Here is a 17,693-nt window from a genome sequence, read left to right on the forward strand (position 1 = left end):
TAAGCGAGCATTCAAGCTAGCAACCTAGAATTTGTTTTTAGCCGTTCGCTTAAGCGAACCGTAGGCGAGCCATAAGCGTAGGAACCTTTTACTTACGGCATTGAGTTCGCTCGAGCGAACCGCAAGCGATCCGTGAGCGAGCGAGAATCCAAACTTCCTGTAGCTGGTCGCTTAAGCGAACTACCCTTCGCTTAAGCGAGCTGAGCCTTAGTCAGCCTCTATCTGAACTTTGCTTCATGCACTAGGGGACCCTTTTGAGTATTTTTTAAGTTTTTCTTTTAGCTTGTATAACCCTTGTATAGGCATCAAATCCTACTTAAACACAATGATAATTGATTTGGTTAATTTTTATGAATTTTGGAGATGTTGATGTACTTGAACTAAGTGAATGAATATGTTGCATTAAAAGGGGTGGTGAGTCATATAAATACATATGCATTTGTTGAAGTTGTATGTAGATATACACAAGTGGGTCAGTTGCATAAGCATAAAAGCGGTGAGGGCCTCGGTCCTGGAACGCCTTGTCGTTCAAAGCGGTGGAACACTATGTTGTTCAAAGCGGTGTTAGCGGTGAGGACTCATGTCCTGATAAAAGAATGCTTTAACCATTCTATAGCGGTGAGGGCTCCGGCCCTGATATGGTACCACATGCATTGTAGAGGAGTCTTAGTGGAGTTGTGGAGTGTGCATGAGTCTATGTCGTTGGTCTTTGATTGCCTGGTTGTTGATATTGATAATGATGATACTTATAAATGTTGAAAGAAATTATTATGATGATAGGGTGTTAGATTGATTTGATGTTATTATATATTAATTTTATTGTTTGAGAGTCTCACCCCTTCTGCTTGAAAATGTTGTCCTTCCTATGGGTAACTTGCAGGTGATCTTGAGTGGTAGGTGGTGGCTCAAAGTGTCTAGGGCTCTGATACGTGGGATGGGATTTTATTGCTTGAATTCCTTCCTATGTATCAATTTTTGAATATTGCTGATGTAACCCTATGGTGATTGAATTTATGTTGAAATGGCTTTTATGCCAAAATTTATTCATGGAGATTTGAACAGTTGTTTGTCATTTGATGCAAATTATTTCGCTGCAAATTGATGTTATTTTTATGGAAGATGGTTATTAAATAGTTTTATATCTTACTTAATAAATTTTGAAAAGTAGTGTAGCATGCCCGTTGGGGTTTCACTCTGATGTTGAAAATATTATTATTTTATTGATTTTGGGAAACGGGGTGTTACAACGCCCACTTTCGTTTAATTATTTATTTAATCGAGTTTAGGCAATTATATTATATTTGTATAATATATGTGTGAGTTTTGTTGATTTACGTTGATTTGGATGATTTGATGTGTTTTGATGATATGATAAGATTATGAGACTTATTTTATTGATAAATAAAATAAGATTTGATAAGAAAATAAAAATATTTAGTTGAGGGCTGTTTTTAGATTTTAGAGAGTTTTGGGGGAGAAAGTGAGATAAAATAAGCTATTAAGAAGAGGTATAAAAGAGATAGACCTAGTTTTAGAAAACATTGTAGGTACGACTGTTTTTGGAGAAAAGGGAGAAAAAGCCAAGAGAAGAGAGAATCACTAGGAGTGCTGCGATTTTCTTCATACAAGGTAAGGGTGAGACTAATAATTCAGTAATATTGATTGTTATAATTCTAATGATTAATTGACAAAGTTATGATTGATTTAGAAAAGTTTTGAAATTAGATCAAATCCCTAAAATTGATGATCATACGGTAAAACTTGATTAGATTGATGTAGAAACCGTCCTATAACCTTAGAATATGTTTAGGATGAATTTGGGAATTGAAATTAGGCTTAGAACCTTGTTAGATCATGGAGATTGTGTAGAAACTGCATTGTGTTCGAGCCAAAGTTCATCGCTCGCTATAGCGAGCTATGATCCTCGCCTCGCGAGTGATGAATGTTCATCGCTCGCCACGCGAGCCAATACCATTCGCCTCGCGAGTTACTTATTGTAGCTCGCCACGGCGAGCAACCCTACTCGCCCTAGCGAGCTTGACCAGAGAGCATGTCATTTTCTGAGTTTTTGACTTTTGAGTTGAACCTTAGATGCCTTTGAGTACCTTTAGGTGCCTACTATTGATTAGGGAATGATTTAGAACGAGATTGAACCTGGAACAACCTTAGTTGGAAATCTGGCTTGTACTCGCTATGGCGAGCACTTCCAGAATTGAGTGTATTTGAGGATTGTGAGCCCTGAGTTGTTTGGATTGGTTAGGATAGGAACTTTAGGTGCTTATGAGACCTATTAAAGATATTGACTGAGAACTGTGAAGCTTTTATGATATGTTAAGTGGATATAAAGTGAATTATGGATTGATTGTACTTACTTGAATTATTATTGAATGATCAAGGAATTGTTGCAAATGAATTATTATTAAGCTTGATGTGATTGATTATGCTGCAATTGTTGTTTAACTAAGTTGCATGTGTATGAATAAGTTGAACGATGTTGCGTTAGCTGCTGCTCTACCAGCTGTTGCCCAAGCTGTGGGACAACAACCTAACGCGAATGCTGGTGTGAATGCTGAGACCAGGATGTTGGAGACCTTCATGAGGAATCATCCTCCAACTTTCAAAGGAAGATATGGCCCTGATGGAGCCCAGACGTGGCTAACAGAGATTAAGAGGATTTTCCGTGTGATGCAGTGCACTGAGGTCCAGAAAGTACGATTTGGTACTCATCAGCTAGCTGAGGAAGCTGATGATTGATGGGTTAGTCTGCTACCTAACCTTGAGCAAGATGGAGCTGCTGTGACTTGGGCTGTGTTCAGGAGAGAGTTCTTGAGAAGATACTTTCCGAAAGATGTTCGCGGGAAGAAGGAGATCGAGTTCCTTGAGCTAAAGCAAGGAAACATGTCTGTGACAAAGTATGCTGCCAAGTTTGTGGAGTTGGCAAAGTTCTATCCGCATTATGCTGCTGAGACTGCTGAGTTCTCGAAATGCATCAAGTTCGACAATGGTTTGAGGCCCAACATCAAGAGGGCGATCAGATACCAACAGATCCGAGTTTTCCCTGATTTAGTGAATAGCTGCAGAAGACCAAGGCTCACTACAAGGTTGTGAATGAGCGGAAGACCAAGGGCCAGCAGAGTCGCCCTAAGCCATATAGTGCCGCTGCTGATAAGGGCAAACAGAGAATGGTCGATGATAGGCGACCTAAGAAGAAGGATGCTCCTACGGAGATTGTTTGTTTCATGAGATTGTGTACTTCAATTGCAACGAAGAGGGTCATATTGGTTCCCAATGCAAGCAGCCTAAGAGGGCGCCTACTACTGGTCGAGTTTTTGCTCTGGCTGGTACTCAGACCGAGAATGAGGATCGTTTGATCAGAGGTACTTGCTATATTAATAATACTCCTTTAGTTGCTATTATTGATACTGGTGCTACGCATTGCTTTATTGCTTTCGATTGTGTTTCTGCTTTTGGTCTTGATTTGTCTGATATGAATGGAGAGATGGTTGTCGAAACTCCAGTTAAGAGTTCGGTGACTACTTCTCTCGTATGTTTGCGATGTCCTTTGTCTATGTTTGGTCGTGATTTTGAAATGGATTTAGTTTGTCTACCTTTGAGCGGTATGGATGTGATTCTGGGTATGAATTGGTTAGAGTACAACCATGTTCATATCAATTGTTTTAGCAAGTCCGTGTATTTCTCTTCTGCTAAAGAGGAAAGTTGTGCAGAGTTCTTAACTACTAAGCAGCTTAAGCAAATGGAACACGATGGTATTTTAATGTTTTCATTCATGACTTCTTTATCTATTGAGAATCAAGCAGTGATTGATAAGCTACAAGTGGTATGCGACTTTCCTGAAGTTTTTCCAGATAAAATTCCTGATGTACCTCCAGAGAGGGAAGTCGAGTTTTCTATTGATCTAGTTCCTGGAACGAAGCCGGTGTCAATGGCACCTTATCGTATGTCAGCTTCCGAGTTAGCTAAGTTGCAAAAACAGTTAGAAGATTTGCTTGAGAAGAAATTTGTTAGACCAAGTGTTTCACCTTGGGGAGCACCAGTTTTGCTAGTGAAGAAGAAAGATGGTAGCATGAGATTGTGTATTGACTATCGTCAGTTGAACAAGGTAACTATCAAGAATAGGTATCCACTTCCGAGAATTGATGATTTGATGGATCAGTTAGTGGGTGCAAAAGTTTTCAGCAAGATTGATTTGAGATCAGGGTATCACCAAATTAAAGTGAAAGATGAAGATATGCAGAAGACGGCTTTCAGAACGCGTTATGGTCACTATGAATATAAAGTTATGCCTTTCGGTGTGACCAATGCACCTGGAGTGTTTATGGAGTATATGAATCGCATCTTCCATGCATTTTTGGATTGGTTCGTTGTTGTGTTTATCGACGACATTTTGATTTACTCCAAGACTGAAGAAGAACATGCTGAGCATTTGAAGATTGTCTTGCAAGTGTTGAAAGGGAAGAAACTTTATGCTAAATTGTCTAAGTGTGAATTCTGGTTGAAGGAAGTAAGTTTTCTTGGCCATGTTATTTCTGGTGATGGTATTGCAGTATATCCGTCTAAAGTTGAAGCAGTATCGCAATGGGAGACTCCTAAGTCAGTTACAGAGATTAGAAGTTTCTTGGGTTTTGCTGGTTACTACAGAAGGTTTATTGAAAGATTTTCCAAGTTAGCACTTTCGTTAACACAGTTGACTTGTAAAGGTAAAACTTTTGTGTGGGATGTCCGTTGTGAGAACAGTTTCAGTGAATTGAAGAAGCGTTTGACGACTGCTCCAGTTTTGATTTCGCCGAAGTCCGATGAGCTTTTTGTGGTGTATTGTGATGCGTCCAAGTTGGGCTTAAGCGGTGTACTTATGCAAAACACAGTTGAGAATTCATGAGAAGAATTACCCGATGCATGATTTAGAGTTGGCGGCTGTGGTCTTTGTATTGAAGATATGGAGACATTACTTGTATGGTTCAAGGTTTGAGGTGTTTAGCGATCACAAGAGTTTGAAGTATTTGTTCGATCAGAAGGAATTGTTGGTGTAAGCCCTAGAGGCCAATAGCTTATGTTAAACCTATCTTATGTATCATGACTTTTATTATTGAATAATATATGGCACTCTTTATTATATTCAGATAATGTTAATAAAGTCCTTAGAATATATAGTTCGTGTAATAATATATTAAGTGTGGCTTAATCATGAGATTACATTATTTTAAAGAACCATATTCTTAAATGTATCCGTAGTCAAAGCTTTAATATGAATAAAGGATAATAATAAAGCGTCGAGACTATTATGTGTGTAGACTGATGACCGCATCTCATGGGTCATAGATATGAGATATCAAGTCTATACATAGATATAAATATTAGGAGTAATATTTATATTGGATTGACCCACCGTGAGAATACTACATAGTAAGTTATGAAATTGTCATAAGATATTCTCACAATGATAATAATGTATATCGCTCTTAGACATGAAACCACTATGATCCCTAGATGTGGACTCAAGTACTTTGTTGCGATTCTAACATTGTCTGTAAAAGGATAATCATAACGTTGGTTGACGGGTACTTGATGAATCATGCTAAGGGGCATGAGTGTCCTAGATGGGATTTGTCCCTCCTCATAAACATGAGATATATCTTTAGGCCTCTTCATGAAATATGACTGTAAAACTGCATGGCCATGCCGAACTAAGTCAATATGAGATATTGGACTTATTCGTTATTCAGTATATTTCGGAATCAATAAATATAATTATTGATCTATACAAGGGTGACAATACCTATGCCTTGAGATCAATAAAAGGTATCGAGACAAAGGAGTAATTGTACACATGAATATTATCATGAAAGGTTTCGTCAGATCACTTGACATTCTTGTCACTTGGGTAGCAATGATGTGTTGCTAGATACCGCTCATTGTTTATAATATTAAATATCAGATTTACTATTATTGCCAACGTGACTAGAACCTATGGAGTCACACAAAGAACAGTCAAAAGAGAGATATATAAGTACGACTTATATAAGGGGTGTGTTTAGTAAATAACGCTAATTAGTTAGCAAAATTACTAAACTCGTTATTGGGCTTAGTGAAGTCCAATAGTGACTTCTGACTTGCATAGCACACAAGGAGTTCTATAAATAGAATCCTAATGCTAAAGTTTAAGGTTACACATTTTGAAGAAACCCTAGCTCTCTGAGACTTCTGATTCCTTGGCTAGCACCGAGTTTTGGAGGAGCACTGTTTGTGTGGACTTGCTAGAGGCTTTGCTGCTTGCTGCTTGCTTTGCTGTGATCGTGATTCCGTTTTCCAGTTCCAGCTTTCAGTTTTCAGTTTCACACTTCGAGGTAACAATCGAATCACTGATTCACGTGTAATTCGTAATGATCCAAGGAAAGAAAATCGAATTATTTCCGCTGCTTATTCTGTATTAAAAATTGATTTTCCTTCAGTGGTATCAGAGCCTGGTTACAAAACCTTGAATCGGATTGCTTTGTTACTGCTTTATGTTTTAATTTGATTAAACATATTCAATGAACTTAAATAATAAAGAAAATTAAAATTGGCTTCGTATCATATTATGTTTTTTGTGCATGGCTTTTCGATTTGATTCAATGTTTCAGAAACCGTTTCTGGTGAAACATCGACGTTTCGATTATACATATCGACAGAAACATAATTGATCGATCATAAAACGCAGTTAAAAATAATATCAATCACGTGTATGTGCATGGCTTTTCGATCTGTTTTGATGTTTCAGAAACCGTTTCTGGTGAAACATCAAACCTTTCGATCATACATATCGACAGAAGCATGATTGGTAAATTCTGTATAAAAACGATATATATGATATACTAGATTTGATCATAGTTTAAATAAGTCAGATGATATTTTTTCATGTTAATTGATCTGATGTATGGAGCTGCGTAACTGATTCTGTGTACTCTGGTGAAGCATCCTAGACTCGATCATGATACGTGAATAAACAATCAAAGTACTTGTTTAATAAGATCAGATTATTGTAACAGAATTAGGGTTTGCCGAAACGATTAAGGTAATCAGAAAAGTGTCAAATGTTGATACGAAATACGGGTGTTAATTCAAAGTGAATCGTGCATGCCGTGCCTTTCTCTTATAAGGATAATCGTTCATGCCGGCTAATCTACGTAGGATGATCATATGTCGAATTTTAATTTAATTTATTTAATTATAAGGAATAATTAATAATAATAAAAGTGTGTTTGTTATTATTATTATCATGTGAATGATTATGGCCTTAGTCCTTTTATTTTATTTCTTTTGGATATTAAAACACGGCCTGCGTGCCGTGCCTTTCTCTTATATCTCTATTGTACATTCTCTTCTCATCCACTCCCTCGTATGTAAAACGAGTTTTCTTCATATGTAATGTAAATAGAATACAAAGGAGGTAATAGGGCTCAAGACGTAAGGATAGTCCTGGAAGTTAAGCTTGGAGAAGCAAGGTCGTTTCTAGGCTTGAGAGAGTCATAGCGTTAGGATGGCCATAATCATATCACTTTTATTTTGTATAAATGTTATGCATGTTTTGATTGCAGTGCGAATATATATGATATATAAGCCGTGGTGAGGTTAGATCAAATTTAATAAAAATCCTTCAAATCAAAATATTAAGTTTAAAGCTTTCCAAAAGTTTAACACCCTTCAAGACTAATATCGAATATGTGGGTTTTTCCTCCGTGAAGCGCATATTCTATACTAGTAAGTTGCGGTGCGGTAATCCAATTTACTCAAGTGTTATTCTTTTGGGACAAACTTAACTAAATTAATTTTAATAAGATTAGAATAAATTTAGAAGCTATAATTGGACGACTTCTATATGATAGATTTGAATAAAGAGTTATTCACCCAATTGATTTGAAAGTTGTATAGGATACAATTGGAAATGTTCCTACCTAAATAGCTGAGTTTTAAGTACAGTCCCCGTTGACTTAAAACAAGGTGAAATAAGGATTTCAATCCACTAGAAAATCTTCCAACGGGATTTTCCGAGTCAAGTGTTTGAAGGTCATTTGATTTGAGTAAAATAGTGGGAGCGTATTTAATTAAAGCCCTGTTTTCCACCAAGCTGTCAGAGGGAGGTCCCGTAGGACCTCATGTGCTCAAAATGATTGGGTACTCTGAAAACCTAACTCGTTTGGGATTTGTCCTTAAACAAGAGCTAGTCGTTGATCTTGTCCTGCAATCGTTGCCTAAAAGTTTCAACGGTTTTGTCCAGAACTTTCTAATGAATGACATGGACAAAGCGCTTCCACAGCTTGCAGCTATGTTGAGAACTGCTGAGAAAAACATGAAGGGAAAAGGAAAGGCTGCTGCCATTTTAATGGTTAATAATGGCAAGTTCAAAAAGCACCATAAGAAGCCTAATAAGTCTAAGGGAAATGGCAAAGGCAAAGCTGTTGCCAAGCCATCAACCAAAGCTTTGAAGCCTACTGGAGGCGTGGCTAAGGATGGTAAGTGCTTCTACTGCAACAACACTGGGCATTGGAAGCGAAATTGTGCCAAGTATCTGGAAGATAAGAAGAATGGAAATGTTCCTACTACTTCTGCAGGTATTGTTGTTATAGAAATTAATATGTCTACTTCTACATCATGGGTATTAGATACTGGATGTGGTTCTCATATTTGTACTAATGTGCAGGGTCTGAGAAAGAGTAGAGCATTGGCAAAAGGCGAGGTCGATCTAAGAGTTGGCAATGGAGCAAAGGTTGCTGCTTTAGCTGTTGGAACTTATGTATAGACCTTACCTAGTGGTCTTTTACTTAATTTAGAAAACTGCTATTATGTACCTGCCATTAGCAGGAATATTATTTCAATTTCTTGTTTGGACAAGGCTGGTTTTTATTTTACAATAAAGAACAAATGTTGTTCCGTTTATTTGGATAATATTCTTTATGCTAACGCAAATTTGAGTAATGGACTTTATATCCTAGATCTCGATATGCCTATCTATAACATTAACGCTAAAAGGTTGAAACCTAATGAGTTGAATCCAACTTACCTTTGGCATTGTCGTTTAGGACATATAAATGAGAATCGCATTTCCAAACTCCATAAAGATGGACTTTTGGATTCTTTTGATTTTGAATCATATGAAACATGTCGATCTTGTTTATTGGGAAAAATGACAAAAGCTCCATTTACCGGTCAAGGTGAAAGGGCTAGTGATCTTTTAGGTCTCATACATACTGATGTGTGTGGACCCCTAAACATAACTGCTAGAGGAAGCTTTCACTACTTCATTACATTCATTGATGACTTTAGTAGATTTGGATATGTGTATCTAATGAAACATAAATCTGAATCAATTACTTTATTCAAGGAATTTCAAAATGAAGTAGAAAACCAGCTAGGCAAGAAAATCAAAATGCTTCGATCTGATCGAGGTGGAGAATATTTGAGCTTAGAGTTTGACAATCATCTAAAAGAATGTGGGATATTGTCCTAACTCACACCTCGTGGAACACCGCAATGGAACGGTGTTTCTGAAAGGACAAATCGAACGTTGTTAGACATGGTCCGATCTATGATGAGTCATGCTGAACTTCCAAACTTCTTATGGGGATACGCCTTATTAACTGCAGCTTACACACTTAACCGAGTTCCGTCTAAAGCGGTAGAAAAGATACCATATGAGATATGGAATGGTCGAAAACCCAATGTGGGACATTTTAAGATTTGGGGTTGTGAAGCTTATATAAAACGACTTATGTCTACTAAGCTTGAACAAAAATCTGATAAATGTTTCTTTGTGGGATATCCTAAAGAAACTAGGGGATACTGCTTTTACAAACCATCTGAAGGCACAATTGTTGTTGCCAGAACTGGAGTCTTCCTTGAGAAGGATTTTGTCTCCAAAAGAATCAGTGGGAGCAAAGTAGATCTTGAAGAAATTCAAGACCCACAGAGTAATGAAATACCGATAGAGGAACAGGGACAGGATACACAAACTGTTATGACAGAAAATCCTATTCCAGTAACACAAGAGCCACGTAGGTCTAGCAGGATACGTAAAGAACCCGAGAGATATGGGTATCTTGTAACACCCCGACTTCCCAACAATTATATTAATAATAAAATCAGAGTTAAATCATCAACGGAGTGTTACACTGCCTTTCAAAATTTCTTAAATAGAATATAAAACATCATTCATAAACGACAATAATTCGCAGCGGAATATATCATTCAATGTTAAAACAACTTCCAATAACACCTTGGCACATGGCCTCAACAAAATATCTTTAAAGATTAAATCAACATCAACAAGTTCATAATGATACATAAGGAAAGAAAACATGACAACAATTTCCCATCCCGTACGTATCAGAGCCCTAAGACACTTGAGCCACCACTTCTAAAATACTTCAATACCTGCAAGTTACCCATACGAAGGGCAACAATTCCAAGCAGAAGGGGTGAGATTCACAAACAATAATAATAGTTATATAAATCATCAACTTAATTAAATAACATAATTAGCAGCATATATTCAACAATAATATTCATAATTAAATAACATACCTCAACAGTTGAATGACAAAGCATCTCAGGGCATGAGCCCTCAATAGTTGAATGACAAAGCATTCGAGGGCATGAGCCCTCAACAGTTGAATGACAAAGCATTCCAGGGCATAAGCCCTCAACGGTTTCCTAATCATGGAAGGACTCAACTTGTGTATTTCAACATACAACTCAACTACGACAACGACAATATAGGTAACAACAACGATAACGACTGTGCATAATAACTTATGACTTACTCCGTTACTTAGAACGTTAACTTGCAACCTTACGACCTGAATCAACATCTTGTATAATCCCATGGAATGCATTTATGCATAAACCAACAATCAGCATCAAATCATATTCAATCAACAGCAACACCAACAGTATATAAACAACGTGATATAACAATATCTTATGCAATTCAACAATTTTTAACATTTCCATATAAATCCAAGTAATGCGTAATTGATTATATCATATTAAATATAACTTCCATTCATCATAATCAGCTTCACAGATCATCAATTAATATCCTATACAACTTTCATTGCTATCCCAAGGTTCAACTCACAACCACCCGGGCGACATAGCCACAAGAAACCTAAACAAGGCAGTCTGCCAAGCACTAACTCGCGAGGCGAGAGCCTCTACTCGCCACGGCGAGTTAGGGTAAAACACTCTAGAATCCATTTTCAAAACCAAAACCAAATAAAACTCAAGGAAACCAATCACTACAATTTTCAGTAATCATATAATCTCTATTCTATCTTAATCCCATTCCATTTCTTTGAAGATCCCATTTTCCGGGAAAGTCAACGTTCTTGAGCAATTTTCAAAGTTATGTTTTGATTTCACAAACCAAGTCTAAATTTCATTCAAGGAGATGTTCCAGTAGGATTAAGTATGAGACTAATGATTATACAAGTTAAAAGAAGTGTTTTAAGAAATTCAGATTGACCCTAGGAAGCTCAGAACAAAATTCCAAAAGTGCTGGAAAAAGAACTGCTCGCTTAAGCGTCCACCTGCACGCTTAAGCGTCCAAATTCCAGTAGCTACTGTGACTGCACGCTTACCAGCTCGCTTACAGCACGCTTAAGCGTGCATTCATCAGACAGCAACTAGCGTCGCTTGCAGAGTCGCTTAAGCGAGCATTCAAAATTCTGTAGAACAAAAGTTACGGTTTTCACCCATTTTTCACCCAAAACTCCCAATTTTGATCTCCCAATGCCCAAACATGTTTCCAAAGAATGTTTATAGGTTCAATATACAATTAGTCATCTAAAGGAACATAAAACATGCATCAAAAACAACAATTCAGCTCATTCCAACAATCTTGCATAATCTCTCAAATTCTCTCCAACAACTCCCAACCTTTCCCAATTCTGATTACAACAATGTTACTAAATCCTGAAAACGATCTGAACATGATTCTAAGCATAATTAACATGTCTCCTACACTTTTCAACTCAAAATCAGTATTAGAACCCTAATTCCCCAATTCCTATTTCAAGAACAATTCATGTTAAATCAATTTTCAGAAGTTATATATTACAATCATTGAGAGTTAGTCTCACCCTTACCTTAATTCAGATGAACAAAGCTCTACAATTCTGATTCTCTTCACCTGGCTCTCCCTTGGTTCTCTTGCTTTCTCTTGTTTTCTCCCAAAACTGATGTTCTCTTGCAATCCTTGAGTAAGTGTATAAGTCGGTATTTTAAGGAACACGTTCTAGCTTTAATGGTAACCTGGACCCTTAAAAATCTTCAGAGTAAAAGTAGTATAAGATTGTGTGGGAATAATTCTAATGTGATGAAATGTGTAAACCGAAAATGGGGCAGAAGGATATCACCAGCATGTGGAGGAAAGGATACCCTCTCACTGACTTCCTAAATGTGGTGATGACTTCTCAAACAAATTGTGCTTAAATTAAACCCTCTAAAAAGAGGAACTTCCTAAGTGAAGTAAACAAGTTGTAGCACTACTTAGGGTGATCGTAGAAACTTGGAGGAAAGGATACCCCCTCACGGACTTCCAATGTGAAATGATAGCCCCTAGGCATCTACAAGCCCCTAAATGTATAAATTCATCAAATCTATCTTAACTCTCCCATCTCTCTTATACGAAATGAAGAAAAGATTTTTCTCGGTCATTTTAGTGTTAAGGTTAGAACTTGTTCCTCATAATATCTATCTTATACAGGAGCAAGAAAAGGGCTGGACTACACACACACACTCACTTGAGATTTGTTGTTGGATTGAATAAAGTTTACAAGGAATACTTGAAGTTGTGATTAGTGTACATTGAAATGAAACCTCAAGGGAGACATAAGTGATGAGTCATTTATATGCTATTTTATTATACTTTTTAGTTTAGTTTTATTTAGATTTTATATTATTTTATATTAGTATTATTTCCTTTTTAGGATAGTTTACTTTAAATTGCAATTTATTATATTTCAGGGAAGAATATTGGATAGATTGAGTCTTGGAGCAAAAGAAAGGGATTTGGAGCAAATTGGACACGAAAATACGAAGATTGGGAAACAAAATATATCTCCCACAAGTCAGAAGCCTGGCACGGCCCGTGCTAGCCTTGGCACGGCCGTGCCACCCTCCAGAGACCTTTTGCTGCTTTTGCTTGGACTCCAAGCTATTCTATTTTGGCGCACAATCTACTGAGGAATATTCTTGGAATATACTTGGTTAGATTTTAAGTCAATTGTGTACTATAAATAGAGTAGCTAGCCATCACAAATATTCATCTTTACTTGGAATACAATAAGTGACAATTGCTTTTCTAAATAAAGTTCTTTTCCTTTCCTTTATTTTCCTGTCTTTTACTTTCCTTTATTTTCCTGTCTTTTACTTTCATGCTTTCTCTCTTCTCCCCCATGTCTACGATGAACATGAGTGAGTAGACTTCTTCTTGTCTTGGGATTGTTGGATAAGTCTAAATGACATAATCCTAATCAAACAAAGCCCTAAGCCTTAATCTTATGTAACCCTAGTTTCTTATCTGAATTCACCGTCTTAACATGGATTAACCATTATCAAACTGTGGAAACGAAAGTGGAGGGTTTGATAATTGTTCGTCCATTATTCCAAATATCAATTCATAAAACCAAAGTGGAGCTTTGATATTCGAACAAGTGAATTCAGACAAGGATTGCAAAGTCAGCGAAATAGGCTTTGCAATCTTTGAGACATATAGTTTCGATCTTCAAGGGAACTAATAACAATCAAGTCAGCGAAATAGGCTTGGTTGTTAGAGGAACCAAAATCCAATAGTAATCAAGTCAGCGAAATAGGCTTGGTTGCTAGAGGAACTTAAGAGAAACTGTCTTGAGAAATTAGGTCTAACATAACATTATAAGCTTATGGTTTTGGTTTGAGAAGGACTTGTTATTTAGATGAAATCAACGATCCCAAGGCTCTTTTATTATATTGCTTTTTAACCGTTTAAAAACCCCCAACTTTCAATTCTCTTCTCTCTTCTAATCATCTCTAAAGATTAATTAAATTGAACTACTCCCTGTCGGAACGATACTCTTTTATACTACTTCGGTAAGACCGTGCACTTGCGGTTTTATCTCATCAAGTTTTTGGCGCCGCTGCCGGGGAGTAAACTAATTTGATTAACTCTTTCCTTGTGATTAGAACTCTCTTCTCTTCCTCTTTTCTTCTACTTCTTTCTTTGTTTTACCACTAACTTCTTGGGTTCTCGGTTTCTTATGCGAAGAAGCAAAAGTCTCGGAGAATTTATTCCTGAGATCGAAATATTTTTGCATAAGAAAAAGAGAGAGGCACAAAATAATACCGCTATGGCTGAACGCACTCTCAAAGAGTATGCTACTCCTTCAACGGAAGAGCCACAAGCTATTATCGTGTACCCAACGGTTGCGGGTAATAACTTCGAAATCAAGCCTGCACTACTCAATTTAGTGCAGCAAAACCAGTTTTCTGGATCACCCACTGAGGATCCAAATCTCCATATTTCTTCCTTCCTTAGACTCAGTGGCACCATAAAAGAGAACCAAGAAGCCGTAAGACTTCATCTCTTTCCCTTTTCCTTAAGGGATAGAGCTGGCGCTTGGTTCCATTCCCTAGAAGTCGGTTCCATTACTTCATGGGACGATATGAGGCGAGCATTCCTCGCCCGATTTTTCCCCCCATCCAAAACAGCTAAGCTTAGAGACCAAATTACGCGTTTCAATCAAAAAGATGGGTAGTCTCTCTATGAGGCGTGGGAGTGTTTCAAGGAAATGCTTAGACTTTGTCCCCACCATGGCCTAGAGAAGTGGCTTATAGTCCACACGTTTTATAATGGCTTGTCATATACCACTAAGATGTCTGTTGATGCAGCTGCAGGTGGAGCTCTAATGAACAAAAACTACACGGAGGCTTATGCTTTGATTGAGGACATGGCTCAGAATCACTACCAATGGACCAACGAAAGAGCCGTCACCACTCCTACTCCCTCTAAGAAAGAGGCAGGTATACACGAAGTCTCTGAATATAACCACCTTGCTGCTAAGGTTGAGGCATTAACACAAAAAATTGAAAAACTTAATGTTAATGCTGTCCCACCTTCTTCTGCATCCCCTCCTTGTGAAATCTGTGGTATAACTGGTCATATAGGTGTTGATTGTCAGTTAGGTAGTGCTGCCAACATTGAGCAACTGAATTACGCTCAATACAACCAAGGAATGAGGCCAAATCAAAATTTTTACAAAAATCCTCAAGGTTCCTATGGGCAAACAGCACCACCTGGCTATACAAACAACCAGAGAGTAGCTCAGAAATCTAGTTTGGAAATACTGTTGGAAAATTGCATGATGAATCAAAATAAACAACTTCAGGAATTAAAAAACCAAACAGGATCTCTGAACGACTCTCTCTCCAAGGTTGATTCCATCGCCACACACACCAAAATGCTTGAGACCCAAATCTCCCAAGTGGCCCAACAAGTGGCCATCTCTTCTCAAACACCAGGAGTCTTTCCTGGTCAAACTGAAACAAACCCCAAAGCCCATGTCAATGCCATTTCTCTTGGGGGCAATAAGTTAGAAGAGACCATTACCAAAGCCAAAAGTGTCAAGGGAGAGAGTGTTAAGCTTCTAGGTGAGAAGGATGCGATAAAGACACCGCTTGATAAGAACAAGCCCCTTAACCCATTAAGGCTCACTAAGCTCAACTTGGAGGCCCAATTTTCTTAAACAGACTTAAAAGGATTTGCATTAAGATTCCCTTTGCTGAAGCCTTGTCTCGTATGCCTCTATACACCAAGTTTTTAAAAGAAATTTTTTCAAAGAAAAAGGCTATGGATCACAAAGAGACAATAGCTTTAACTAGGGAAAGTAGTGCAATCGTCAAGAAGCAAACCCCAAAGCTTAGAGATCCAGGTAGTTTTGCCATCCCTTGTGTGATAGGGAAAGAAACCGTTGACAAGGCCTTGTGTGACTTAGGGGCTAGTGTGAGTTTGTTGCTCTTATCCCTCTTCAAAAGGATGGGAATAGGAGAGCTTAAACCTACCGAAATGATCTTGAAGTTAGCGGATCGTTCTACTATCCCTCTCGTTGGCTACATCGAGGACATACCCGTCAAAATAGAAGGGATATATATCCCGACTGATTTCGTGGTGGTTGACATAGAGGAGGACCATGATGTCCCTATAATCTTAGGACGACCCTTCCTAGCTACTGCAGGTGCTATAGTAGATGTTCAGAGTGGTAGGATAGTTTTTCAAGCGAGTGATGCGATGATTGGATTCGAGTTGGAAAATGTTATGAAAGGTCCCGCTCTTTATTCTTGTAACATGATTGAAGTACATAGTGTGAAAGAACGTTTCCTAGCGTTAACTACACAATATGATCTCTTTGATCCTTTCTAAGGACACTTTCTTAACGTCAATCTAATGACAATAAAAGAGCGCTTCGTGGGAGGCAACCCATGCATTTAACTGCTTTCGTTTTGTTTTTGTTGTTTTTAAGTTATTTTGTGGGTAATTGTCCGAAGGTGATTCAAGAAAACGAGAAAAATTTTGAGGCCCATGTCCAGAACCATGGCACGGCCCGTGCTCACACTGGCACGGCCGTGCCAGACCTTGCCTATCCAAACCAGCAAAAAAATTCCAGAATGTTGGCACGGCCCGTGCTAAGGTTGGCACGGCCGTGCCCGACCCAGGTGGGCTATTTGCTCGTTTTTCCCTCTTCTTCTTCCTTCATTCTCAAACACAAACATCTCTCTACCTTCACCTTCTCTCTAAAACCTCCATAACCATACAACCTCAAACCTCCACACCCACCCCAAATCTCACCAATTCCCAAAATTTCTCCACCCAATCAATCACAAACACCATTCCAATCATAACCCACCATTCAAAGACCAATTTCATCCATTCAAACAACATCCCCAAATTCGTAACCCTCATAAACCTAACCCAAAAACCTAAAATTCTTCACCAATCTCATAACCCAACCCCCAAAACTCACTTAAACCTTCACCACAACACTAATCCAACCTTTTTCCACCAAAACAACCCTTACCCAAACCACCACACCAAAGGCAAGGTCAAGGCAATGACTTCAAAGAGAAGTGGAAAGGAAGTTGCCAGCTCATCCGGAGGACCTCCCCCGAAGAAGAAAGCACAAGCCAAAAATCATGGCATCATCTTCCGGGACAACAAGCAAAGGGATAGGTACAAACTTCTAATCTCTAAACCTCTACAACCTTGCAGGTACCCTGATAACCATGACATGAATAAGCTAGGTATTAAAGATAATGTGTGGAATCTGCTAGAAAGGTTAGGATGGGTTGATATGTTGAGACCTATGCGAGGGTATGAGAATTTCACCTATGAATTTTTAAGTTCTATTGTTTTTACGAAAGATAGGTTGAACTTTGATAACCCTAACCATAGAGTTTCATTCCGGCTTTTGAATATTGATTACGAGATGTCTCTTCAGCACTTCTGTGATGCGATGGGCTTCGCAAATGCGGGGTTCATCCACGACTCTTGGGATCAAAATTTAAAACCGGTTGACTATCAACCCGCCGCCTTTTGGGAGCAAATCACCGGTCTTGACCAATTTAACACACGTGCCAACAAAGCTAGCAACATTCACAACCCCGTA

At 38.1% G+C, this 17,693-nt stretch overlaps 1 protein-coding gene and 1 non-coding gene across 2 annotated transcripts; one reads left to right on the forward strand and one right to left on the reverse strand.

Moving 5' to 3' along the window:
- Positions 1–8,161: 8,161 nt before the first annotated feature.
- On the forward strand, positions 8,162–8,794 carry LOC120576982 (uncharacterized). Its single transcript, XM_039827862.1, has one exon. It carries the CDS (start codon positions 8,162–8,164, stop codon positions 8,792–8,794), a length of 633 nt encoding a protein of 210 aa, XP_039683796.1.
- Positions 8,795–14,744: 5,950 nt separating this feature from the next.
- Positions 14,745–14,851, reverse strand: LOC120577224 (small nucleolar RNA R71). The gene has a single exon (XR_005643299.1). It is a non-coding gene; the product is annotated as a small nucleolar RNA R71 (small nucleolar RNA).
- Positions 14,852–17,693: the final 2,842 nt, after the last annotated feature.

This window comes from Medicago truncatula, chromosome 7, assembly GCF_003473485.1.
Source record: "Medicago truncatula cultivar Jemalong A17 chromosome 7, MtrunA17r5.0-ANR, whole genome shotgun sequence".
Taxonomy (NCBI): domain Eukaryota; kingdom Viridiplantae; phylum Streptophyta; class Magnoliopsida; order Fabales; family Fabaceae; genus Medicago; species Medicago truncatula.

What these genes read in the sequence shown, in the direction of transcription:
- LOC120576982 (XM_039827862.1), top strand. Translation starts at nt 8,162, where the DNA reads ATGATTGGGTACTCTGAAAACCTAACTCGTTTGGGATTTGTCCTTAAA.